Raw genomic sequence first — 26,725 nt, 5'->3', positions numbered from 1 at the left:
AGCACAAGGCCTAGTCCACGGTTCATAAAAAAAACGAAGCAGATAATTTTGAGAATGCTCTGCTTTGACATTATTCTCTAGGAGTGTGTGGAAAGAACTCCTGTGCCCACGTGGCCTTTTCTCACAGGTCCTACATTCTCTGCTTTGTCTGGATTCTGGGCAGTGTCACCAAGTTGCTGTGGTGAGGACTGGCTCCTCTGAGGTTTGGGTCTGTGCCAGACTCTTGGCACCTGGCCTGGCATTGCTGGCGCCCCGTTATCCTGAGGTCTGTGAGAGCCTTTTGGTGGACTTGGGAAGAGAGAGGAGGATGTGACTGCAGAACCCACCTGACTCCTCCGGGGAGCCAAGCCTGTTCACCTGTCATTTGAGCAGGACTCTCAGCTCTGGGGCTGACATGTGTAGGCTAGTCTAAGCCAACACGGAGAAGGGTCAATGAACTGGAAATGCAGGCACAGAAAGCAGCTGAGTTGTTTGGAAAGTCCAAGGTCAGGCAGCAGTGAGCAACTCAAGCATCTTTTCCTCTGGCCTTCATCCTAGTTCTCTGCTTGCATTTTTCTTCATGCCCAGTGGTCCTCATCATTATACGTGTCTCTCCTGCAAGCGTACAAGTTTCAAGAAGAGAAAGGCTCCCTTTCTGGTTCGTCACTAAGTGAGGGGGCCTTGGTCTGTGTGGTAGCTCTGTGGGCTGGTTTGTTCTGTGTTCACCTGTCAAGCGCCCGCTACAGCACCTGTATCAGCAATGAATGGGCGAACCAATCAATCAATCAATCGGTTTCAGATATTTATCTAATCCACTTATCTACTGCACCCCTGGATCCTTGTCCCTTTTGTGCTATGCCTTAAGTAACTCCACCACTGGCCCTAGCTTGCCAGTGGTGTAGTTCTTCCCTTGTGGTGCAGTTCTGTTGACTGGCAAGTTCTGAATACTGCATGAAATATTGTTTTCTGGAGACTTCCAGGTTATCTGGTTCTAGTCATGCAGTGTCTAACACTTTTTTTTTTGCCAGATATTTGGAATTGGTTCTGAAAGAATAAAGATTTTAAACTATCCCCCACTGACCCTGCTGTGAGGACAAGTACACCTCACAGCAAAGAATAATATAGCATGTTTTGGGGATGTAGCCTGGCTATAGCCACCACAAACCATCTGGCCTCAATAAGGCCTGACTCAACAGTCCTGAGAAAAGCAAGAACTAGGGTCAGCTTGCCCCAGAAGCAGGGTGGCTTAGAGTTGAACTGAGCCCAAGTTAGTGCCAATGTAAACCAACCAATGAAGTTGCTTTGTGTGACTGTTGCCAACTGCCTATGTAATTTTCCCCTATAAATACCTTCCCCTAATTGGGCTCGGGGTTGACTCCTGTCTCCTGTGTGAGACATGTGTCGTCCCCAGAGCTCTGGTTCCTTAAATACACCTCTTGTTCATTACATCAAGACTGGTTTCTCGTGAGTTCTTGGGGGGTTGCGTTGTCTCGAGATCTGGGTGGGGGTCTTCCCCACCCTGGTGGTCTTTCAGTTCCCATGCCTAGCTCTACAGGCTGGGCCCAGAATCATTTATGAGCTCCGTCACAAAATGGGCTCAAAAGAAAGGTGAGGGGATCGATGGGTTGGAGAAATGGTTCAGTGATTGAGAGTGCCGGCTACTTTCCAAGTGGACCCAGTCTATCCCTCTAGTTCTAGGAGACCTGATGCCCTCTCCCGGCCTTCACAGGCTCTGCACATGGTGGTGCATAGACGCACATGCAGGAGCACAGTCTAAAGGTGAGGAGGACATAGGGGGAGAAGGGAAATCATGGTTCCTTTCTCTTTGATGTCTCCTTCAGATATGGTGGGCTTCGTTGACAGATTGGTACCATACTCTGATGTGGAAGATGATTGTTTCTGATTACCATGAACGTTATCTTCCCAGCCAAGAGCTTTCCGATGGCTTGGGGGAAGGCCCAGGCTACCTCTGTTGACCCTCACTGATGCATGTCCTGTGACTGATACTCTGCCAACAGCCCTTGGCTTTAGTTTGTTTTCATGGCTGTGATGTTGCAGAGACGTTGGGCAATCCCCGTAGGGCTTTCTGTTCTCAAACAGAAACTCAGTAAGGCTTCCCTGGAGTCCTGAGTCAGGCCTTGTTGCTGTAAACAGTTTGCTTGATTTGTGTGTGTGTGTGTGTGTGTGTGTGTGTGTGTGTGTGTGTGTGTGTGTGTGTGTGTGACTTGTATGGCTTCACAAAAGAAACCAGTTTAAGCTGACTCTTCAATGGTACATAGTGAGGAATGGGAGAGGTCTGAATAGGCAGCCTGTGGACTGTGATGGGAACCTTTGAAATGCTCAAATGGGCGGTAGACAGTAAGAATGGACCCTTGCCCTGTGTTTGAGCAAGTAGTTGCCTCTCAGCAGGTCCAAGTAGCCCCCTTGCGACACTGCTTCCTGTTTAGAACAGGTAGTTGAGGAGAACAGCAGTCCCTTCGAGCTGGTCTACAAAAGCCAGCTTCAAGCTACTTGTCCCTCAGGACGCAGGTAGGCAGTGGCTACCATGGTGCTCTGGACACTTCCCAACCCAGTCTCCCCACTGATATTCAGAGGGAACAAGAAGCTGTTTTGTACCGAGAATGGCCCTGGCATTTATCCTATCTCTTTTGCAAACTTATCCAGGCTTGGGGTTCTTCTTGACGCTGGGGGATTTATAACACTCAGAAATGTATCGGCTCTTGGATGCTCGAGGCTGGAAGTCCAAGATGGAGGGGCAACAGAAAGGGCAGAGAGAGGCAGAGAGCAAGAGAAGGCTAAAGTTGATGATGATGTCAACCTTAGGTATTTACGCACATGGGCACAGCTCCAATGGCCTAACTGCTTCTTAAAGATCCCCACACCCTACACCCTTGCATTGCAGACATTTATAACGTGTGAGCACTGGACTTTTATAACACGCGAAGGTGTGGGGCAGGACAGGATCAGCTGTGCAGCTTGAAAATCTAGGTCTCTGTTTGCTAAGTATGATGCTGAGATAAAATAGCAGTGAATAAACAGAAACTTATTGTCTCGCAGCTCTTGAGGGTAAAGGTCAAGGTGCCGGGAAGGTGTAGGTGCTTCTGAAGGCGGAGGAGAAAGGTGTTTCCTATCTCTTAGCTCCTGGCGATTTGCCGGTGACCTAGCACTTTTGCCTTATAAAACCCATCAGCTCCATTTCACGTCTGTTCAAATTTCTCCTTTTTAAAATTTAACTTAAATAAAGGATTATTGTGTGTGCACATACATGGGGTATATGTGTGTGTCTGTGTGTGTTAGGGGATGGGGTACATGGAGTCAGAAGACAACTTCACAGAGTCAGTTCTCTTCTTCTGCCTCTACATGGGCTCTGAGGTATCCAACTCAGTCTGTCTGAGTAACACGCGTCTCTGCCTGCTAAGCCTCTAGCTGACCATCAGTTAACCCTTCCTAAGGATGGATATCAGTCATTGGGGCAAGGCACCTAGCCTGTCCAGCGACTACACGATGTCTACAATAATTTTCATTTTCTAATAGTTACAATCTGGGAACCTGAGGGTTAGGAGTTCAACACAGGGATTGTCAAGGGCATAACTCATCCCCAACAGAGACGGTCTCAGCATCAGCACCAGACACCACCTTGTTGGTTACCGGCATACTGATTCGGACTTACGGGAAACCATAAAACCAGAAATGTGTTGGTTAAGGGAGAGGCCCCTATTGTGCTGCAGTAAGTTAAAGGCAGAGCCCATTAGGGATGGGGAGAAAGCTCGGTTGATAAAGTGCTTGCTATGCAGTGTAAGGCTCTGACTGGCGCAGCACTTACCTGTCAGGTGTGAGTCTTTGGATGGGATTGCCAGCATTGTCTAAAATAAAATAAAATAACAAGATTCTGTCTTAGAATAGTCAACTAATAAGTAATATAGGTTAGTAAATAAAATTGAGAAAATGTATGGAGAGTTTCTATTTTGCCTTGGAAAATCTACATACTAATCCTCCTCCTCCTCTTCCTCCTCCTCCCTCTCTCTCTCTCTCTCTCTCTCTCTCTCTCTCTCTCTCTCTCTCTCTCCCCCCCTCCCTCCCTCCCTCCCTCCCTTTTGGTTTTTCGAGACAGGGTTTTCCTGTGTAGCCCTGGCTGTCCTGGACTCACTTCGTAGAGCAGGCTGGCCCTGAGCTCACAGAGATCTACCTGCCTCTGCCTCCCAAGTGCTGGGATTAAAAGTGTGCACCATCATGCTTGACTCCCCTGGTCTATTTAAAGTTGCAGTGTCCATGACCTCTAGCACTAAGCCCTACCCTCTATTCCCATACTTTTCTGCTTTCTTTCCAACAGCCCCAGCACCTTCTAACAGATCATACAGAATCAATAAACATTATTTTTTATGATTTATCTCTCCCCTCCCACCAGAGCAGGAGCAGAGATCTGTCTTACTCAACCATATGCTCCACACCCAAGATGTTGACACCTTGCAGTTTTCGTAGTTGAATGAATGGACAATTGAGTCTGCGGCCTACATTCCCAGATGGCCGGTCATTTGACCTATCTAGGGCTCCTGAAGGCAAGTGCATTGCTCATATATGGCCCTACACATCTGTGGCTGCATGCCAGGCCCTCCTTTGGTCTTTGGCCACACCAACCTTTCTTCCCGGACCAGTGCTGGAACAAGTATACTTTGCTCAGCCAGAGCCTCTCCTCTGCTTGGCTAGTCCTCATTTGTCTTGTGTCCTGGATCTCTGTTCAGATCGATGCCACTCAGCAAGGAGAGGAACGGACTTTAGAGAAGATTCTTCACATATAATTTTGTGGGGTGTGTGTGTGTGTGTGTGTGTGTGTGTGTGTGTGTGTGTGTGTATATACAGACCAGTGTTCAACCTTGAACGTCTTCTTCAACTGTTCTCACAACACTCTATGAGACAGTCTGTTACTGAACCTGGAGCTCACTGATTGTCCTAGACTAGGTGGCTGCCCAGCTCCAGGAACCCTTCTGTTTCTGCTCTACCCAGTAGAGGATTACTCACGCATTACTATTTTCCAGATTTTTTTTAAAGTTAGTTTATTTATTTATTTATTTATTTATTTTTATTTTTTCGGGGTTGGGGATTTAGCTCAGTGGTAGAGCGTTTGCTTAGCAAGCGCAAGGCCCTGGGTTCGGTCCCCAGCTCCGAAAAAAAAGAAAAGGAAAAAAAAAGAATATTTATTTTTTCTTCAGCTGACAGCAAGAGGGTTTATTGTACACGAGTTACACTTGGCCACAAGAGAGAACAGAACTAGTCCAGAATGCCAAAGGTCCAGGGCAGAGGGCCAGCGGGACTGTTTTGGTTGTGAGGAAGGTAGTCATTTTCCCAGCTGATCTCGGCGAGGTGACATTCCGGGTCTACTGAGACTTATTACCGACAGCAGCATACAGTCCAACTACTTGTTCCGGCGTCCCGGGCTTCAGCATCCCTTACTTCTGCTCCCGCAGGCTTCGTGGGTGCACAAGATGGTTTACTTGGACCTCTGCTAATCTTTCCTCTCTTGCGCTTCAGCCTGCGCATTCTCTTCTTCCGCCACTTCGCTCTCATGGCGCAGGAGTCTCAAGGAAGATGGCGCTAAGGCCGAGAGCTAAAGTTTTTTATTTATGAAGAAGTTATTTTATGTGCACGGATGTTTTGGCTGCATGTGTGTGCTGTGTGCCACTTGCTACATATGGAAGCCAGAACAGGGGGTTGGATCCCCTGAGACTGGAGTTAGGAATGGTTGTGAGCTGCCATGTGGGTACCGGAGATCAAACCTGGGTCCTCTGCAATGGCAGCTGAAGCTCTTTTTTTTTTTTTTTTTTTTTTTTTCGGAGCTGGGGACCGAACCCAGGGCCTTGTGCTTCCTAGGCAAGCGCTCTACCACTGAGCTAAATCCCCAACCCTCTAGCTGAAACTCTTAATCTCAAGCCGTCCCTGTGGCTGGTGTCCAGCGTTTTCATATGTGTTGTGGGGAACTGGAGAGTTGAACCCTCATGTTTGTATGACAAGTACTCTACTGACTGATCATCTTCCTAAAGACTGGGTGGCACCATGTAGCCCTGGCTAGCCTGGAACTTTGCTACACAGACCATGCCGGCCTTGAACTTGCGCTGGTCCTTCCACGCTCGGCTTTTGCTTTCAGTCTGTAAACATGATCTTGTAAAGAGGGATGGCTGCTGGCTTTCCTGACCTCTGAACTGGAGAACTCTGCGGTCTTGCTTTCCGTGAGTCCAGTCCAGTCCCTCTGAGTCACCCTGGAAACTGGTTCTACTGGAACATACCAGAAGAATTCATGTGCCCAGGGATCTTAGATAGATGAAGTGACACCGTGAGCAAGCAACTCTTATAAGGGACAACATTTCATTGGGGCTGGCTTACAGGCTTAGAGGTTCAGTCCAGTATCATCAAGGCAGGAGCATGGCAGAGTCCAGGCACGCATGGCAGTGGAAGAACTGAGAGTTCTACATCTTGTTCTGAAGGCAAACAAGAGAAGATTGTCTCCCATGCGGCTAGGAGGAGGGTCTCCAAGTCCACCCCTACAGTGACACACTTCCTCCAGCAAGGCCACACCTCCTATCAGTACCACTCCCTGTGGGTCAAGCATATTCAAACCACCACATCAGGCTTGCAATGATTTTTATTGGTCTGTGTTAACCCAGGACTTAGTTTACCCTGGTTTCTTCGCTAGGCTGTGTCTGTGTGAGGAAGGCAGGGAGCCAGCCTGATCTCTCAGGACATCTGCCCATATGGTTCATGCTCCCAGCAGAATTAGGGCTGGTGCTTCTTTTAGATAACCCTTCCTAGGACGTGGAGTTGTCAAACAGAGACCTCTGGGAAGGGAAACCCAAGTAGCCATAGATAAATCTAGACTACAGACATAGAGAGTCTTCACCTTTCTACCTAATCATTATGTAATCGATTGATGGTTGATTGACTGGCGGTGGTGGTCTTGGTAGAAGGAGTGAGACAGGGTTTCACTGTGTAACTCGAGCCTTCAGTTAGAGATCCCCCTGTCTCAGCTTTCTAAAAGCTAGGATTACAGGCTTGTACCAATACACTCAGTTTTGAGATGAGGGAATTGAAACCCAGAGAGGGTAAATGGTGCATCAAAATCATATAGCACGTATCCATAAAGCCAACACAAGAAACGACAACATTGCTGGGCTCTGGGGCTAAAATATCAGAATTCTGGGTTTAGACTCTGCTGGCTGCAGGACCAAGGCATAGGAAGGGATAAAGCAAACTTTGCTTGCTTTGATCCAGATGTGAACAAGCTGCACATGGCCAGGACTCCATTCTTCATTCACTCCATCTGTAGGAGAATCTCAACAGGTGGACTTTGAAAAGCTCTTTGGAGGGGTTGGGGATTTAGCTCAGTGGTAGAGCGCTTGCCTAGAAAGCGCAAGGCCCTGGGTTCGATCCCCAGCTCCGAAAAAAAGAACCAAAAAAAAAAAAAAGAAAAGAAGAAGAAAAGCAAAGCTCTTTGGAGGCTGGGCATGGTACTCCCTGCCTGTTATCCTAGCACTTTAGAGTAGGAGGCAGGCCGATTCTGGCTACATAGTGCGTTTGGGGCCAGCTTGGATTGTGTAAGAACCCGTCCCCTGCCTGCACCCTGGAAAAAAATGCAATTCTGAAGACTTGTCTGGACTGTTAAAAAACAAAACAAACAAACAAACAAACAAACAAAAAACCCGCCATGGGCTGATCTTCCAGAGGACCTGGGTTCAGTTCCCAGCACCCACGTGACTCACGATCATCTATAACTCCTGTTCCAGGGGATCCGATACTTTCTTCTGACTTCTGTGGACCCTGCACATACATACATGGTGCACAGATATACATGAACTCTAGGCTCCCTCTAGAGCATCCTGGAAATGAGAAAATGCGTGATTACAATTACAGAAATAGTTCCCTTGGAATTCAGTGACAGAATACAGCACCTCACAATGAAGACTTGCGCATCTTTCATTTTGGCCAAAAGACCCAAAATTTTAGCTTCACTTCACCTACAAAAATCAAGGTTTTGTTTCTTTTTGTTGCTTTTGTTTTTGTGGCTGCTATTGTTTTGTTTCGTTTTGTTTGTTTGTTTTAAAGGAGTTTGTTTGTTATAAAGGAGTTCCAGGCTAGCTTGGAACTTACTTTGCAGCCAAGACTGGCCTCAAACTTGTGATCCTCCTGCCTCAACTTCCTAAGTGCTGGGATTATCACGTTCAGAGTGGCAGTCTTTGTTTTGTTTTGTTTTTTCAGAGTGTGGGTGGGGAAGGGCTGGTTTCATTATTTACTCTTCCAGGAAGAAACACAATTACAGTGTTGCCAGCTGTGTTACAGTGTTGCATATGCTGTGTTTGAAATTTTGTCAACTCTTAATTTTTTTTGAAAGATTTATTTTATTTATATGAGTACACTGTCGCTGTCTTCAGACACACCAGAAGAGGGTATCAGATCCCATTACAGATGGTTGTGAGCCACCCTGTGGTTTCTGGGAATTGAACTCAGGACCTCTGGAAGAGCAGTCAGTGCTCTTAACGGCTGAGCCATCTCTCCAGCCCCCAACTCTTAATTTTTAAAGCTTTACTTTGTGTGTGTGTGTGTATGCATTCGTGTGTGCATGCAGAGAGTGTGTGTTTGTGTATACAAACATGCATGTTGGTGTCTGTGGAAACCAGAAGAGGGCATCTGATCTTTTGGGGTAGGAGTTAACAGTTGTGAATTGCCTGTCATGGATGCTTGGACGCCAACTCGTTTTCTCTGCAAGAGCAGCAAGTATTCCTAGCCACTGAGCCATCCCTCCAGCTGAAGAAATTGTCCATTTTGTAGTTTTGAGAAATTACATGCCTGGTGACAAGACTACTCACATAGCAATTGAGTCACCAAGACGCCATTGTCTCTGTCTGGCCTGTCTGTGTGGCTCGCCTCTTGGTGATAATAGCATGTTATTGGTTCTGTGACAACTCTCCTAGAGTCTTTATGGCTTTGACAAGCTGAGCACTTTGAACTGAAGAACAAGGTGCTCCTGCCCTCCATCTCCCCAAAGCCTAAGGAGGGGCTCTATCTTCTGAAGGCTCCTAATCTCCCTGGAGATCCAAAGAAAGACTCAACTGTCACATGCTTCTCCCTCCCCAGCAATACCATCACCTGGGGCAGAAGGAGACTCCAGACATTGTCAGGCTCAGTCACCTGTTCTAATGGATACCCCCAGGCAACTTACATTGCCTGAGCGATCTTTTATGTGCTTAGCCAGACAACCTTCATTGACTGTGTGTTCCCTCTCTTCTGCCACACCGAGCCTTGCCTCACCATCCTTGGGTAACCTCTCAGGATGTTAGGTAAATGTCAATCATCCAGATTTCTTCAAGGATTATATTTGTGGGGCTCCTGCTTGGAATCTCATGATCCTATGGTTTCTCTCCTAATCACCTACCTTCCATCAACTTAATAGGTAAATCATCAAACCTGCAGAAGGTGAGAGAGAGAGAGAAAGAGAGAGAGAGAGACAGAGAGAGACAGAGAGAGAGACACAGAGAGAGACAGAGAGAGAGACAGAGAGAGGGAGGAGAGGGGGACAGAGACAGAAAGAGACAGAGAGACACAGAGAGAGAGACACAGAGAGAGAGACAGAGAGAGGAGAGGGACAGAGAGGAAGAGACAGAGAGAGGAGAGGGACAGAGAGAGAAAGAGCGAGTGAGAGAGAGAGAGAGAGAGAGAGAGAGAGAGAGAGAGAGAGAGAGGCTGTTTTTCTGAATTACTATGTGATTTTGGGTGCCTGGTAAGATGACTCAGCAGTGAAGGGTGTCTGATACCTGAGCGCCATACCTGGGATTCACACAGGAAAAGGGGAGAATGTCTTCCTGGTAGTTGTCTGCACCTCCACATGCACATACTCTGCACGCACATGAACACCGTAGCACACACATGAACATCGTAGCATGCAGCTTCCCCTGCAAAATTATATCAATACGCATCAAACATTGTTTAAAAAGAATTTGACTTTGGAATAGTAAAAAGGAGTTATAATGTTACGAGTATTGGATTTGAGAGGTTTGAGGATTTACTGATCTCCAAATAGCAATACCTAAAGGCCTGGCAACCCACGGGAGCTCTGTAAGGGCTTAGAGAGAGGCTGATGGGAGGGACTGAGCAACTTGCTAAGATAAGGTCCTCAACTGCACTTAGCTCATCTCAGAACTCTGACAGGGATCTGGCTATGGTGGAAGCAGGTGGAATAATGTTTGTAAATAACAACTGGAGAGACCGGCCCTGTGTGGGCACTGGGCACAGCTGTAGGAGAGACGGGGCGGGTGTGGGCGCTGGGCACAGCTGTAGCAATAGGCCCAAGCGTGGCATTATAAACTTTGATTTGAGAATCCTGGAAGCCCAGCTCAGAGAGTTAGATAGAACAACTTGCCTGCCCCTTACCCCATCCGACATATCTGACAAACCCTGCATGGCTGAGAGGAGAACTCTGATAAGACAGAAACAAGAGGAAAAACTCAATGTTTTCCAAAGGAGCAACAGAGTCAGACATGATAGTACACGATGTGGCCCCCCTGGAGGGGGAGGCAGGAGGATTAGGAGTTTAAAGCCTCCTCAGTTACACATAGAATTTAACTATAGAATTTCAGTCTGGACAACATCCTATCTAAAGACAAAGACACACATGAGTGCGCGCACGCACGCACGCACGCGCGCGCGCGCGCACACACACACACACACACACACACAAATAAAATAGCTTGTGAGTATAGCTTAGTTGGTAGAATGCTTGTTAAACAGGTGTGAAAGCCTTGGGGTCAGTCCTCAGCACTTCGTAAACTGAGCATGGGGTCACGCACCCATAATCCCAGCACTTGGGAGGTGGAAATAGGAAGAGATCAGTTCAAGGTTGACTGCAGCTGAGTTTGAAGCCAGCTTGAGATATAGAAGACTGTGTCTCAAAAAAACAACAAAACCAGATAACCAGTGAGTTGAACAAGGTCCACGGTATGCATTCAACAAACGCAGCCCTTCTCCCTTCTTATCGAAGTGTAACGTTAGTGTTCTTGTGACGTCAATTCTCTCTTTCCACCATGTGGATTCCAGGGATTGAACTCAGGATAGCAAGGATCTTTACTTTCTGAGCCGTCTCACCAAATCTCACTTACATAACTTTGTAGCATGCAGAGACCTTGGACAGAGTTTAAAGGATGGTGGTGCAGTCCCTTTCACCTCAAAGACTAGAGAACACATTGGCAACAGACACCACATCCACCCCTTGCATGGACCTGGCTGGCAGTGAGGAGAAGAGCTTGTGTGTTATCAAAGGAGGATGCTGGGTAAGAAGACAGACATCCAGGGTAAGAACCAAGCTATTTAAGCTCTGTGGCAGGCCGAGACGTGCAGTTTAACCTGAGTGTCTTTTATTGTTGTTCAAGTTTAATTATTGGAAAGTTAAAAAAAGAAAAACAAACACTTCTGTATGTGGTGGCGTGGGGGAGGGGCTAGTTTCAAACCTCCTGGTGTGCGGGCGTCTGAGGACAGGCCACCTGTCTTCAAAGTTGTTTTGTTGTGGCTCCTAAATGGTTTCCTTCTGCCAAAGGAAGTTTCTATTTGTTTTACTTTTTGATAAAGTTAGTGTTTTCTTGTTGGTCCACAGTAGGTTTCTTTGGGAAGGGTGGGGCTTCCTTGGAAAATTAGTTTCATGAAGGCTTGGTCACAAGTGTCTTTGGGTTTGAATACCTAGGTAGAACAAGGGGTCACTCAAGCCATGGTGTGTGAGTGTGTGTGTGTGTGTGTGTGTGTGTGTGTGTGTGTGTGTGTGCGTGCACACACGCAGCAACTCACTGCTCCTCTCTGCTGGTCATGTGGCGATGACCAGGTACTTGCTTTGTTCTGGGGCACATCCCTTTTACACACACACACACACACACACACACACACACACACACACACACATGCCTTTCTCCACTGTGTCCATCTGCCATGCCTTTGGATAATCTCCTAGTCAGTGGCCAGTAAGGTGGAACCCAGTCTGCTCCTGGAACTGAATGTTCACTTCTAGCCCCTGTCTGGATTCACTGGCCTTATAACCCCTCTCTCCTTTTTTTTTTTGCGATGACTTCTCTGTATTTCTGTATTCCAGGCTGTCCTGGAACTCACTATGTGTAGACTAGCCTGGCCTTGAACTCAGAGCTCTGTTTACCTCTGCCTCCCTAGTGCTGGTGTTAAAGGCATGTACTAACTGCTTATGGACTTTTTGCTGGATTATGCAAGTTACTTTCCCAAGTTCTTCAAGCCTCATATTTGTGGAGCTCCTTTTTGGAATCCCATGTTATAATTCTGCGGTTTCTGTCCTGTTCCTCTGCCTACTGTCAGCTTATCTGTACCTTTCCAGATTCCTTTCTAGCAGGGTCTCAGAAGTCACAAATCTCAGATCTCCCTTTGTACACACATGCACGCACGCATGCACGGGGGTGGGGAGAGAGAGAGAGAGAGACAGAGAGAGAGAGAGAGAGAGAGAGAGAGATATGTTTGCCTTTAGCCTAGCATTTGGGAGGTCAATTCAAGGTCAGACTGGTTACTACACAGCAGGTTCCAGACCAGTCAGGACTACGTAGCGTAGCGAGACCTGAGACCTCATTGTTGGTGAATCTTTTGTGCTCCTTTATTGGATTCTTATAGCCACCACCCTTCCTACCTTTATTCCATGCTGATCTCTTTCCAAACCCTCAACATTAGGTTGGAGAGAAAGAAGGTTAGTGGGAAAAGGGATGTAGATCTCTTTAGACTACTTCCTGCTAATTAGGGACATTGGGTTCCTTCTTTGCCTCTGTCAGGATATTCAATTTCTTCTTCTCATTTCTTTGCTCACAACATTTGAGAAACTGCAAGATCAGGAAGCAGCAGCAGCAGCCACCATAGACCTTCTCGGGGCTCTCCCATTTATACACTCTCCAGTGTCCTCAGAATTATATTATCTGCTGCTGGCAAAGGTCACGCCCCCTCCTAGAGCACAAGGCAAATCATAATCATCTGCTGTGAAGCAGCCTCTCATCCCACACCTGGGATTAAAACAAAAACATATTTACATAACATAACTGGGTTTTTTAAGAAACCAAAATTGTCACTATACCCTTTCAAGAAAAAAAGAGGGTGAGGTGGGGGGGAATGTGCCTGTATATAGAGTAGATATCACTTATTAGGCCATAGGTGGCTGTCACTTTAAGTAGAACCAGATGTGCTGGTGTGAATACTTTTCCCCAGTTGGAAAGTGCAGACACTGTAGTGAAATCTTCCCAGTGTAAACTGAACACACCACACGATGGTGTGTGTGTGTGTGTCCCAGAGAGGCTTCTTTTCTTCTCTCAAACTCGGCATCAGGGAGACGTCCAGCTATTCAGTGGTTCTCAGCCACATTTAGTCCCTCTCAACCTCTTATTATCTTAGGAGGCACAAAGGGACAGCTTGGGGACATAAGTTCACCCTTCAACACAAATGACCCATGAGTGTTCTTCATTAAACTCCATAAACAACTACAAACAAATACATTATAGTAACACTAGCATTCTCTGCAAACGATGTGTGTGTGTGTGTGTGTGTGTGTGTGTGTGTGTGTGTGTGTGTGTTTTCTCAGATCTTGTTATGTAAAGATCAACATCAGGGGAGCTTGTTACAGTGTAGGTACTGATTTGGGCCTAGATTGGGGCTTAAACCCCCCTGACTTTTATTTAAAAGATGTTTTTGGGGTGATGTCAAAGATGTTTTTGGGGAATGACGATTTGCTCAAGGTGGTTTTAGGCAGCCCTACCACTCTCTCACCAGTCAGCTAAGTTCTCCTGGTGTTATTGTATAGATCGAAGAACTCTTTGCTCCCTATCCTCACTCCACCCTTTCTTTATCACACACACACACACACACACACACACACACACACACACACACACACACACACACACAGAGAGAGAGAGAGAGAGAGAGAGAGAGAGAGAGAGAGAGAGAGAGAGATATGCACTAGGCCGCATCAGAGACTGACAGGAACTGCATTCAAGTCTGCAAGCCTAGACCTGTTTTGTAGTCTCCACTCTGCTGAGAAGTGCTGGGAGTTGTAGCTCTTTCCAGGCACAGTTTTGTCGTGTGTGCTCTCTAGAATCCATCAGACAAACAGCTAAAGGCCCCTCTCACTCTTTGTCATTATAAAAAAGTCTCCCCAGGTTTCTTTGAAGTCTGAAGCCTTGCCCTTCCAGCTAAACTCCACTTCTTTGGAAGATGCCATCTCTTTCTGGTCTCTGTGTCCTTATTTGTCAGTTGCAAAGGAGGGATTAAGAGTCAAGGGACCTAGGCAAGCCAGAACACAAAATGAGCATGCACACAGGGATGCTTACCATAGTATAGTTCTTGCCAAAGAAAAGATCAGTCAAAATGGTTGGCCTATTTCCTATTTTTGGGAAGGATCAGAAGCATGATGGGGAATCAGACTGGAGGATCAGACCCTCCAGTCACCTGGGTGCATGAATTCTAGATTCAACAGTGAGGGGCTAGGGAGTTTGCTTGGCAGGTGCCAAGTAAGAGGACTTCAGTTCGAATCCCCAGCCCCATGCAAAAAGCCAGGCATAGCCATGCTCCCCAGTGTTGGGGTAGGGGTGCAGGGATCAAACAGGTGACCACTGGGTCCTGATTATCCACATATCATCTGCAAGCCTCTGCACAGGTGCATGGTATGCACAGCCACACACATTACGCACACAAAGAGGGGAGGGATATTCTTAAGTATTAAATAATTCTACATGTATCTGACTGCTAAGGAGAGACCTGGAGACAGTACCTCTGATCTGAAGAAGTCCTAAAACAGGGGACCGTGAGTATGCAGGGCGGGTCTTATGTAACTCTTGAATTGCAGGCAATGGAAGGGATGTATGTCCATCAGGAGGCTATCTCAGGGAATCTGGAAGGCGGAGAGAGGTGCCTGGGGCTTTTGGTTGTATACGGGCAAGGAAGGCCCCAGCCAGATTTCTTCAGGGTCTTAACTGCTATGAGGGGGAGACTGGGTGCTGCCAGGGGAGACAGAGGAGGCAAAATATCTGTCCCATCCTGGACAAACCAGATAAAGATAAGGAGTATCATTTGAGTATCACCATTCCCAAGGGGGTGAAGGTGGCTGTCATGGCTGTGATACCTGCTCCAGCACACACATGTAGTCATACCCATTTGAGAGTCGTTCCCCCACCCCAACCTGGTGTGAAGGGCGGGTAACCTTTGTGACCCTGGTGGGCCCTTCCACTTGAATTGTAATGACTACCCAGCTTTGCTTCTGAAAATACCATTTCTGCCCAGTATTTATTCCATTTGCCCTCTATTTATTTCCTTCAGGGGCATGAAGGCTGGGTGGCATTATTTTCCATTAACCAAGATGACATGCTGTTTTTCATCAGACATCTATAACATGGATGGGAAAATCAAGTTTCTAACACAGAAAAGAGATCAAGGGCCAATCCCTTGCTCATTCAGTGAATTTAACACAAGCTCAAGTCATCTGGGAGGAGGGAATACCAATTAAGAAAATGCCTCTATGAGATTCAGGCTACAGGCAAGCCTGTAGGGCATTTTCTTAATTAGGGATTGATGGGGGAGGGTCCGGCCTGTTGTGAGTGGTGCTATGCCTGGGCCAGTGGTCCTGGGTTCAATAAGAGAGCAGGCTGAGTCAGCCATGGGAAGCAAGACAGTAAGCAGCACTCCTTCATGGCCTCTGCATCAGCTCCTGCCTCCAGATTTTTTTTTTTTGATGCTTTTTCTTAAGATTTATTTATTTATTATATATAAGTACACTGTAGCTGTCTTCAGACACCAGAAGAGGGCATTGGATCCCATTACAGATGGTTGTGAGCCACCATGTGGTTGCTGGGATTTGAACTCAGGACCTCTGGAAGAGCAGTCCGTGCTCTTAACCACTGAGCCATCTTTCCAGCCCCTGCCTCCAGATTTTTACCGTTTGAGTTTCTGTCCTGACTTCCTTTGATGATGAACAGTGCTCTGGAAGTGTAAGCCAAATAAAACCCTTTCCTCCCCCAAGTTTCTTTGGTCATGGTGTTTCATCATAGCAACAGAAACCCTAAAGCACTCAGTAAAATCTCAAAGCTTTTCCTTTAAAGACCCAGGTCAGGTGGTTGCTTAACTCAGTTTTGTCTGCAGATCCACACTGGCTGGAAGTGACCAACTGTGTCCAGAATGCAAGGGTTGAGGGGGTAGGGTTTTGAAGCCCTGGTTGGCCTCAGAATTACAGCAATATTCCTGCCTTGGCCTCTTGGATGGTGGGATTCAAGGGCAGTTTATAGCTCACAGGACCAAGTGAGACCCTATCTCAAATGAATAAACACTAACCATCCCCCAAACTGCTGAGCGTAGTGGCTGGTACACCTCTACAATCTCGACATTTGGGAGGTGGCAGGCAGGAAGATTGTGAGTTCAAAGTTATCCTAAGATACACGACCAGTTTGAGGCCAGCATGGCTTACGTCAGAACTTGGCTCAAAATAAAACAGAATTGTTAAAGATGTCGTCCTAGCTTTTTGGAAGGCTGTGGTTGAGGTGGGAGAATACCTAACTCAGAGCCTTGCCTGCCCTAGAGAAAGAGCTCAAAGCCAGTCTAGGCAACTTAGTATAAAAGCCTGCATCATAAAACAACAACAAAAGACAAATAAAAAAGAGTAGTTTGAATAGGTTGTAAAACTGGCTCTAGGCGAGACCCTTATACGCCCTATCCGGCTTAGACACAGCCCCTAACCCGCCAGCAGGCGGCGCGCACGCCTACACTGCTCTCGGCGCTCCGAACTTCGGTGCCGAGCCTCTGAACCCTGGCGCCACTACTCAGTCCTTGCCACAAATTCCGCCCGCGTCTCCCCCACGCCACAGATGGGAACCCACACCCCTCAGCCGGGTTCCCCATCAGCCAAGACTCAGCAGTCTGTGGGCAGAGGGTTACAGGGCGAGCCCAGCGCAGCATGGGGCGTGCGCGCGCCCTACAGCGTCGAGGCCGCGCACGCCAGAGGCCCCTGGAGGCGGGCCGGTACCCCAAGGCCATTTCCGGGAGGGGCGGGGCCGGGGGCGGTGCATCTCCAATCTCTGCGGCGGCGGCGGAAGGGGGAACCCGGGTCCTGCGACCGGCGAGTGAGTCGCTTGCAGAACCGAGGCGCGTGAGGTGGGCGGCGGCCAGCTGAGCCCCTGCGAGGAAGAAGGCGCGGGTCCACGGCTTGTGGAGGTGGAGCCGCCGCGGTGGGCCAGACAGGGCTGGAGCAGTGGGGAACCAGAAGGAGTTGAAGGGATCTGGGCCGGGGCTCAGGGGAGAGGAGGGAGGTCGAGCTGAGGATTGGGGGGCCGAGAGGGAACCAGGTTGTGGAGAGCTCGCGCTGAGGGTAGTGGGTCTGTGGTTCGGGGAGAGCTGGACTGAGGGGAGCGGGTCCCAGGCTGAGGGGGTGCTGGGTTGAAGGGAGCAGGGCCCGGGCTGAGGGGAGCCCAGCTGAGGGGGAGCTGGGCTGAGGGGAGCCGGGCTGAGGGGAGCAGGGCCCAGGCTAGGAGGAGCTGGACTGAGGGGAGCAGGGCCCGGGCTGAGGGGGAGCTGGGTTGAGGGGAACCTGGGTCGGGGCCAAGAGGAGCAGGGTCAGGACTGAGGGGGAGCGGTCTGAGGGTAAGCAAGGCTGAGGGGAGCAGGGCCCGGTCTGAGGGGGAGCGGGCTGAGGAGGAGTTGGGCTGTGGGAGAGCCGGGCTGAGGGGAGCAGGGCCCAGGTTAAGAGAGAGCCTGGCTGGGGGGGAACTGAGCTGAGAGAAGCAGGGCCCAGACAGAGGGGAGCAGGGCCGGGGCTGAGAGGGATCCAGGCTGATGGGGAACTGGGTTGAGGGAAGCAGACCACGGGCTGAGGGGGGTGGGTCCCTGCTGATGGGGATCCGGGCTAAGGGTTGTGGGTTCTCAGCTGTGCCGTGGAGGTGACACAGGCGGGAGTTTGGGGCCAGGGCTGAATAGTGGCGCGAGGGTTCAGAGGCTCGGGGCCGAGGTTCGGGGCGCCGAAAGCAGTCAGCGGCTGAGCGGGGAAGCAGGTCGGGCTGGAGTAGCCCAAGGTCTGGCTTGTGGAGAGGCGGTGGGGCCGTGGGCTCGGAGAAGGGGCGTGTCCCCCGTGTGGACTCTGCTGAGTTCTTCCTGTTCTGGGTTCTGGTCCCGCCAGAGTGCTCACAAACCCGGCAGGGAAGCCCCGAACCTTCCAAGGGGCCAGCCAGGAAGCAGATCCCGCAGAGTGGCAACTCCTGCTGCGAGTCTTAGGGGTCAACAGCTGAGTTTCCCCTTTTCAGACGCAGTAGCAGAGGAGCCCTGAGGAGCCATCTGCAGAGGAAGATGCCGAGTACCGACCTTCTCAAGTTGGTGAGTCCGACCAAGTCTTAGTCAGAAGGTTCTGAGTCATGTGGCCATTTCCCCTCTGATGCTTGCCCTTGCTCAAAGCTGAGCATTCTTGGCCACCTTTCTGAAACTGGATTTAAGGATCTCGGTGAATAAATGGATGAATACATTACATAGAACTTATAAATTTCTTGAGAATCTTTTGACAGCCATTGCTGATGACTTTTCTCTCTTCCTGCTCCTACCACTAGAGCAATTGCTTTTGTTTTGTTTCTGAAACAATGCCTGCCCTTAGAACTCAGGGTGGCCTCGAACTCAGCAGGTACACTTGGCCGTGAACTTTTAGTAATTTTTCCTTCCTTTACCTTCAAGCGCTAGGATTTTTGTTTGTTTTGGTTTTTTGGTTGGTTTTTTGGAGATAGGGGCTCGTTGTGTGTAGTCCAGGCTAGCCTGGAACTTGACTATGCAGATCAGGCTGGCCTGGAATTCTAAGAGATTTACTTGCCTCTGCCTCCTGAGTGCTGGCATTAGATAAAGGAGTAGTCACAAGCTTGTTTTGGTTTTGAGGCAGAAGCTCTCAATGTAGCCTAGGATGGCCTCGAACTAGCAATCCTCCTCCTAACCACCACCTAAATGCACCGTCATGCTGGGTTCTTTGAGACAGCATATCACTAAGTATACAGGATGTCTATGAACCTTAGAAGGATGGAGCTGACCTTGAACTCTGTACAGCAGATGAAAGACAGGAGTACTTGTTTAGTCTTCAGAGCCTAATGAAAAGTACACCCAAAATAGAACTCAGGGTCCCAAATTTCATGAATTTTCAGTAGGTAATAAATAGCCTTAACTTCAATTTTTTTTTTTTTTTTGGGTTCTTTTTTTCGGAGCTGGGGACCGAACCCAGGGCCTTGTGCTTCCTAGGCAAGCGTTCTACCACTGAGCTAAATCCCCAACCCCAACTTCAAATTTTTATTACAAGAGAATTAATTATGCTTAGAAATGTTGGAAACTGGGGACTGGAGAGATGGCTCAGTGGTTAAGAGCACTGACTGCTCTTCCAGAGGTCCTGAGTTCCAATCCTAGCAACCATATGGTGGCTCACAACCATCTGTAATGGGGTCTTCTGGTGTGTGAAGACAGCTACAGTGTACTTATAATAAATAAATCTTTTTAAAAAAATGTTGGAAACTAAATAAAAGGAATCTAATCTCGCCATCCCACTGCACCTCCTCTTTGCCACAATCTGTTACCTAGAGACAATTCCTTGGATTTGGATAGTTAATGGAGAACAGTTCTTACAGTGAGAACTGAGAAATTTTTTCCTCTGATATGTTGTGTGTGTAAATGCTGAATTCCCATACAGAAGTAGAATTTTTTTTTTTTTTTCCGGAGCTGGGGACCGAACCCAGGGCCTTGCGCTTCCTAGGTAAGCGCTCTACCACTGAGCTAAATCCCCAGCCCCAGAATTTTTTTAAAAAAGATTTATTTATTTTATTTATGAGTGCACTGTAGCTGTCTGTCCTTAGACACACCAGAAGAGAGCATCAGATCCTATTACAGATGGTTGTGAGCCACCATGTGGTTGCTGGGAATTGAACTCAGGACCTCTGGAGGAGCAGTCAGTTCTCTTAACCGCTGAGTCATCTCTCTAGCCGCATAATATTTCTTCCTGTGCTTTTTTTGGGGGGAAGGGTTAATACACATTTAAGTTTAGGACTTACGTTCATTTAGTATATTTGGAATTATTTTTGTTCTGAGGAATTTCTCTTACTGTCATCATCATTGATACCTTCCTGGTACTGTAGAATGGAGATTTTGTTCCAACTTACTGCAATAAGGAATTGACACAGATATGAATGATCCTTGACAAGTCATTTGCTAAAGATATCAGAGATTGCATAGAAGTGCTTTCACTAGAAAGGCTATCATCTTTCTTAACTATAGTGTGTTATTGCCTGGGGCTAAGAAATTAAAAAAAAAAAGACCAGACCTAGGTTTTCATAATACATTTTTATTATGATCTGAGTTCAAGGTTCTCTTTCTGCTTTTTACAATACATAAAACTGTTGTGCCAACTGGAAAAGGGGACCTAAGAATGTGAAAAAAAATAACCTCAGTACAGGAAAATATTTCATAATCTTAAAGTGTGAGTGTGTGTGTTTTCAGGGTCTTACATGCTAGGCAAGTACTATACTTAGATCCTCATCACTTCTTTTAATATTTTATTTTGAGACAGGATCTTACTGTCTTAGGTAGGCTTCGAACTTAGAATCTTCCTGCTCACCAGGCCCTGATTAGAAACGATCTTAAAAGTCATACGAAAAAAAGGCAAGAAGAAAAAAAAAGGGGGTAGGGAGTAGTCATACGGTGAGCTTAATATCGTACATGAATCTAGATACTCATCCCTTCTTATTCTGTTAGCAGAATAAGATAGACAGTAGGTAGGAAATCAGTACAAGGTGGATTCTGGTATAATATAGTTCTTACAACTCCCATCAAGAATGTATTAGATGGGAGTTGGGGATTTAGCACAGTGGTAGAGCGCTTGCCTAGCAAGTGCAAGGCCCTGGGTTCGGTCCCCAGCTCCAAAAAAAAGAAAAAAAAAAAAAAAAGAATGTATTAGATGCAGAAAGAGATAATCTATATACTTACTAAATTTTTACCAAAAATCCTGATAAATATGCTGACATCCTCCTTTAATAAGTGAAAAAAAATAGACTCTGTTGAGTTCCACAGCAGTTAAGTAGCAAAGTAGTTGAATGATTTCACCTTTGTAATACTACCTTTGGAGCAGATTTCTGAGAGGTAGAGATTATTGATCATTGTGGCTGACAATGGAGGGTTTAAGAAGAACAGAAATTATAATTATTTGGGGGGGTTCACTTTGGAAATGCATGTGGGGAAAGATTCTTGTCTCCTAGTATTATCTTGCCTTAAAGTCCCTGATGTATTATAAAATTTTGTGTTCCTTTATATTGCAGTTAAAGCAATGAAAATTTGAACTTTGTATCTATAAGTATAATATCAAAACACTGAAGGATGTTACATGTAAAGGGATTATTGAGTGACAGGGCTGAAAACTGCTGTGAGAACGAATGTTGGAGAGAGAGTGTGAAGCTCACCCAGAGTCTGCACATAATCAAGGAGTTTGAGCTCTGTGCTCTTGCCCCCAGTTTTGTCTGTCTGGTCTTTTTTCCATTTAGTCATGTGACGTACCATGGGACTGTAACACTTTCCATCCATGTCTCAGGGAGAATAAATGAGCATGTTCCTCTATAGAGGCCATCTCAAGAGGGAATTGAAGTTAGGCAATTTTGTAGCAGCCTTTCTTAACTCTGGCAACATTTTCATCCATATTCTCCTCAGTTTCACCTACTGATGATCACTTTTCAAGATAAAATATATAATTTTAAAGGCAAATTATTTCCTAAAACCCATATATTTCATAGGTGTCTTTTTTTTTTTTTTTTTTTTTTTGGAGTTGGGGACCGAACCCAGGGTAGGCAAGCGCTCTACCACTGAGCTAAATCCCCAACCCCCATAGGTGTCTTTGAGGGATAAGTTTATAGGTTTCCAGGTAAGACAAGCTTACCTTATTTCTGCTTATTTATTTATGCTTATTTATGCTTATGCTTATTTAGGTAAGTTCTTAACCTAGGCAGTTTCGCTTCTGAGGAACTTTTGATGACCATGGCTACTAGCATCTACTAGATTAAAGCCAGGAATAAAATCAAGTATCCAGTAATGACCATGACCTCCCCAACTAAGGGTGTGTCTTAGAATGTCTGCAGTCCCCAGGTTGAAAACCCCAGTTGCAAGTCTCTAATATGGCTGCCTGCTTATCTGCAGTCTTTATTTTCCTGTGAGTAGGGGAGTGTGCCAGCCTTGTGCAATGTTACTTGGGTTATTTTGCCCATGACTCAAGCCTTGTTATCTTGGGATGTATCTGGATGCTATAGTGCGATCATCTGCAGGAGAAGAGAATCCTGAAGAAATTAATGATTTACTGTTCAGCATTTCTGCAACACTTTGAAATTAAGCTGCCATCAGTTTTTTAAATAAAATAATAATAAGTTAAAATCTTGGGGCTGGAGAGATAGATGCCTCAGCAGTTAAGATTTCTGGCTGCTTCTCCGGAAGACCCAGGTTTGATTTCCACATGGTAACTCACAACTATAATTCAGTTCTAGCAGATTCAATATCTTCTGACTTCTTCCGCACCAGGCATATAAGTGGTACCAGACATACCAGCAGGCAAAATACTCATCGTATTAAAAAATAATAAAATAAAATCTTTCCAGGTCTTTGAACTTGATTCATGACCTTTGACTTTTAAAAATTATTTTTATTATTTTGCATTTTTATTTTATGTGTATGGATGTTTTGTTTTGTGCAGTAACACAGAGGCCTGAAGAAGGCATCAGATTCTTTGTAACTGGAGTTAGAAATGGTTGTGAGCCACCAAGTGGGTGCTGGTGATTAACCCAGGTCTTTTGGACAAGCAACCATTGCTCTTAGCCACTGAACCCTTTCTTCAGCTCTGCCCTTTGTCTGTCTGTCTGTCTGTCTGTCTGTCTGTCTCTTTCTCTCTGGGGGGATACTTTCTGAATCTCAAATAGAGTTTAAGAATAAACTAAAAATAGCTTTTGACCCAGGTTTTTTGATTGTAGGATTAATTGGAAGAAAGGGAAATTTCATTTGATGCAACACTTAAAATTGTGTGGGCACCCTGGAGAAAATTGTAGAGTAGGCACAGTATTTTATATTGTTCCAGTCTTACTCTTAATAATTTATGCAGCCTTTATGCAGAATTCTTAATAATTTCTCCAGCCTTTAGTCTAAAGAAAAGTGGGATTACAAATAGATAAGCTACAAACCCCAATTTTGGCTTAGCTTTGATTCTATGTGCCAGTAATTTTTAGTAACACTTGCCTTCTTAATAAACATAACTGTTACTGTTTGTACACATAAGAGGCAGAATTTAGAAGCAACCTGGGGTTAAGAATTTTCCATGGGGGATTGATTTGTAGTGAATCCGTCTTCATGTATAAATACACAGAGTCTCATTACTGAGAGAAAAACCCATGTAGTGAATGGAATAGCGAGGGCCAAACTGGTATGGCTCTAACAGTCACCTGGCACATTTAGGATGTGTGTTGTGTTCAGGGACTACTTGTTCACCAAGGCAGGGTAGGCTTAAAACTAATGGGGAGTCATGAGTGGTGGTACATACTAGTCAGGTTGATGGTGTGTATTAGTCAGGGTTTTCTCTAGAGGAACAGAACAGAGAGAGAGAGAGAGAGAGAGAGAGAGAGAGAGAGAGAGAGAGAGAGAGAGTGTGTGTGTGTGTGTGTGTGTGTGTGTGTGTGTGTACCTAGCTACCTATCTAAAGAGGGGATCTATAAGAGTTATAAGAGTTCCTTTACAGGTTGTGGTTCAGCTAGTTCAACAGTGACTGTCTCCTACAGAAAGTGTAAGAATCCAGTAGTTGTTCAGTCACGAGGCTAAATGTCTCAGCTGGTCTTCAGTATACATAGGAGTCTCCAAGAGCTAGGTTCTAACTCCAGGGAAGCAATGACTCAGCAGCAGGATATATGAACGACCAAGGAGCATGAGGGCAAGCAGGTGAAAAGCAACAGCTTCTTTCTTTAGATAAGCTTGTCCTTTATATAGGCTGCCATAGAAGGTGTGGCCCAGATTTATGGTGGGCCTTCCAACTTCAAATGATTTGGTCAAGAAAAATGTTTTACAGGTATGCCCAGGTGCTTAGATTTTTAGTTAGTTCCAGATATAGTCAGGTTGACAACCAAGAGTAGGCATCCCACCCATCACCCCAAACTCAAGATAGTTCAACTATCTTCCCGGTCCCAAAAGCTGCAAATCACAATTGTACAGATCAATATTATATGTAAAATAAATATATACTTTATCCTTACTACCTAGATCAAAACAAAAAAGAATTCCTAGTACTCCAGCAGGTTTCTCATGTCCCTGCCACTCCTAGTTGATGTTCATTAAAGGCAGTTATTTCTCTCACTTTAGATTTACTAGGTTGATTTTCAGAATTGTAAGTGGAAACATATTACTTTATGAGTAGCCATTTTGTTGGGTGTTTTGTATCTTTATGTTTTTCTTGTTACTGTGTAGCATTACAATGTATAAATATATTGCAATTTATTCAGTTTATAGTTGATAAACATGTCTCTTGTTTTTGGGTGGTATGAATGACATTGTTACATTCTTGAACTCATATTTTATAAACAGCAAACAAATTTTGTCAAAATGTATAGTGCTAGATTTGTATAGCAAATTTAAACAAATTTACACTTCTATATTGTTTTCCTTGTTTCTTTCTTTTTTTATCCATTAATTTCCATGCCTCCTTTTCATTCTCTTTTGAGACAGGTTCCCTGTAGTCAAGGCTAGCCTCAAACTTCATTCATAGTTAGGACTGGCTTTGAACTCCTTATCTTCTTTTCTTTCTCACAAGTGCTGGAATTACAGGCAGGCATCACTCCCACCCCTAATTTTTTCTGTAGTTTTGAGACAGAGCCTTCCTTACACTGTAGCCCTAGATGGCCTTAAACTCATGACCCGAGTGCTGGGGTTGCACATGTGTATCACTCCCTGTTGCTTAATTCATTTTTGTTTTCTGAGTTGTCAGCTCTTGTTTGTAGTTGAGGATGACCTTGACTTCCTTCCATTCTCCTGATCCCACCTCCAGAGGACTGAGATTACAGTCATGCCCCAACCACACCCAGTTTATGTGGTGCTGAGAGTTGAACCCCAAAGCCTCATGCATACTCGGTAACCCTTCTACCAGCTGAGTGACTTCCTCAGCCTTTAATTTCTTTCTCTCTATTTCTGAGGCAGAGTATCACTGTGAATCTTAGGCTGTCCTTGAATTCCTCATATTTGCAACTGGAATGACTATTCACTGTACATTTTTTATAAAGCCTGCAAAGTCATTGTTTTGAACTGCATTTGACAGATAGGGCTAAAGTGGAATAGATCCATTGTTTATTGATGTCTTAATGGCCCTTAGATTTAAAAACATTAGAAGCAAATATTTGTGGAAATTCTAATGGATGGATCTAGGGCAAAGATGTCATGGCAGACCTGGTTTTTGTCTAGTGTTTTGCTTTTGTTTTCTTGTCAAGAGTTGAAGAAAACAGGGTTGGGGATTTAGCTCAGTGGTAGAGCGCTTGCCTAGCAAGTGGAAGGCCCTGGGTTCAGGGTGGGGAGGGGGTGGGGTGGGGTGGGGTGGGGTGTTGAGGTTGAAGAAAGCCTGTGTGATTGTTTTGCTCAGTCCTTTTAAAAAGTGTTTTCACACATTTTCCCAGAATCTGTTTGGCTGTCAGAAACATGCAGGTTTATGACCTGCAAGCATAGAAGGCAGCTGATTTAGCTCTGTTTTGTTGGTATGTTAAAAGGCACTTGCAGCTTTCTGATTGATTTATTTGATACTGAAGGTTAAATATTGTTGTAATTTATTTCTTACCACACCAGGGCATATGGCTATTAAAGTATATTCTATTACCACCTCCTGAAAGAAAAATACAATGTTAAGCTTAGAAATTAAACTACTTAAGGCCTTTCCCAGGTCCTGACTTTTTTTTTCATGGTTTCTGCAAAGGCTTGTTTGTGAAGAAGGAAAAAAAGTTAACATCAGATAAGTCATTTGTCAAACATTTAGTAAGTGTTGATTATCAGTAGCGATTCGTTATGTTTTTTTTTTGTTGTTGTTGTTTTGTTTTTAACACAGGGTATTAACTCTGTAGGTGAGGCCAGAACTACTCCCTCTGCAGCCCCAACTGGCTTGGAACTCAAAAAGCCTGTTTTAGCTTCCCAAGTGCTGTGAAGCCCCATGCCCAGCTTCTATAGTGATTAAAGTGTGTGTGTGTGTGTGTGTGTGTGTGTGTGTGTGTGTTATATCAGTAAGTCAGAGAACAACGTTGTGGAGTCAGGTCTCTCCTTATACCTTACCTGTATGTGGATTCTAGAGATTGAATCTAGGTCACCAGGTTTACTTGGCAAATGCCTTTCTTTACCTGCTGAGCCATCTTGCTGGCCTTTAATTTTTTTTTCCTTTTAATAGTATTTAATATCCACAGAAACCTTGTGCAAAGGTAGAAGCCTTTTTATTTTTATTTAAAAATTTTTTATGGTGACTCACCTGATAAATAAACACGCACACAAATAAATAAATCATTTATTTTGATTTTATTTAAATGGGGATAGTCTTGGTATATAGCTTCAGTTGGCCTGGAACTTGCTATGTAGACCAGGCTGGCCTCAAAACTTACAGAGATCCACCTGCCTTTGCCTGCTGAGTGCTGGTATTAAAGGCACATGCATCACACCTGGCTCACTAAATGGATATTTGAATAAGAAA

The 26,725-nt window shown here is 45.7% G+C and overlaps 1 protein-coding gene and 1 non-coding gene across 6 annotated transcripts in view; both read left to right on the top strand.

Annotated features, from left to right (window-relative positions):
- Positions 1-7,326: 7,326 nt before the first annotated feature.
- On the top strand, positions 7,327-7,410 carry Trnas-aga16 (transfer RNA serine (anticodon AGA) 16). Its single transcript has one exon. It is a non-coding gene; the product is annotated as a tRNA-Ser (tRNA).
- Positions 7,411-16,930: 9,520 nt separating this feature from the next.
- The window catches only part of Sgpl1 (sphingosine-1-phosphate lyase 1), a 46,413-nt gene continuing 36,618 nt past the window's right edge, over positions 16,931-26,725 (top strand). Inside the window, exons 1-2 of one of the 5 annotated variants that reach the window (XM_008772871.2) lie at positions 16,931-17,142; positions 18,285-18,354. In XM_008772871.2, the coding sequence (XP_008771093.2) occupies positions 16,946-17,142; positions 18,285-18,354 (267 nt within the window). In that variant the 5' untranslated portion in view covers positions 16,931-16,945. Of the gene's footprint in view, positions 17,217-18,160; positions 18,355-26,725 lie in introns of all 5 variants that reach the window. The other 4 variants (XM_039098466.1, XM_063278988.1, NM_173116.1 and 1 more) reach the window with 4 other exon arrangements.

Source organism: Rattus norvegicus, chromosome 20 (assembly GCF_036323735.1).
Source record: "Rattus norvegicus strain BN/NHsdMcwi chromosome 20, GRCr8, whole genome shotgun sequence".
Taxonomy (NCBI): domain Eukaryota; kingdom Metazoa; phylum Chordata; class Mammalia; order Rodentia; family Muridae; genus Rattus; species Rattus norvegicus.
The sequence above is the reverse complement of the archived record's forward strand: the minus strand, read 5'-3'. Positions and strand labels throughout refer to the sequence as shown.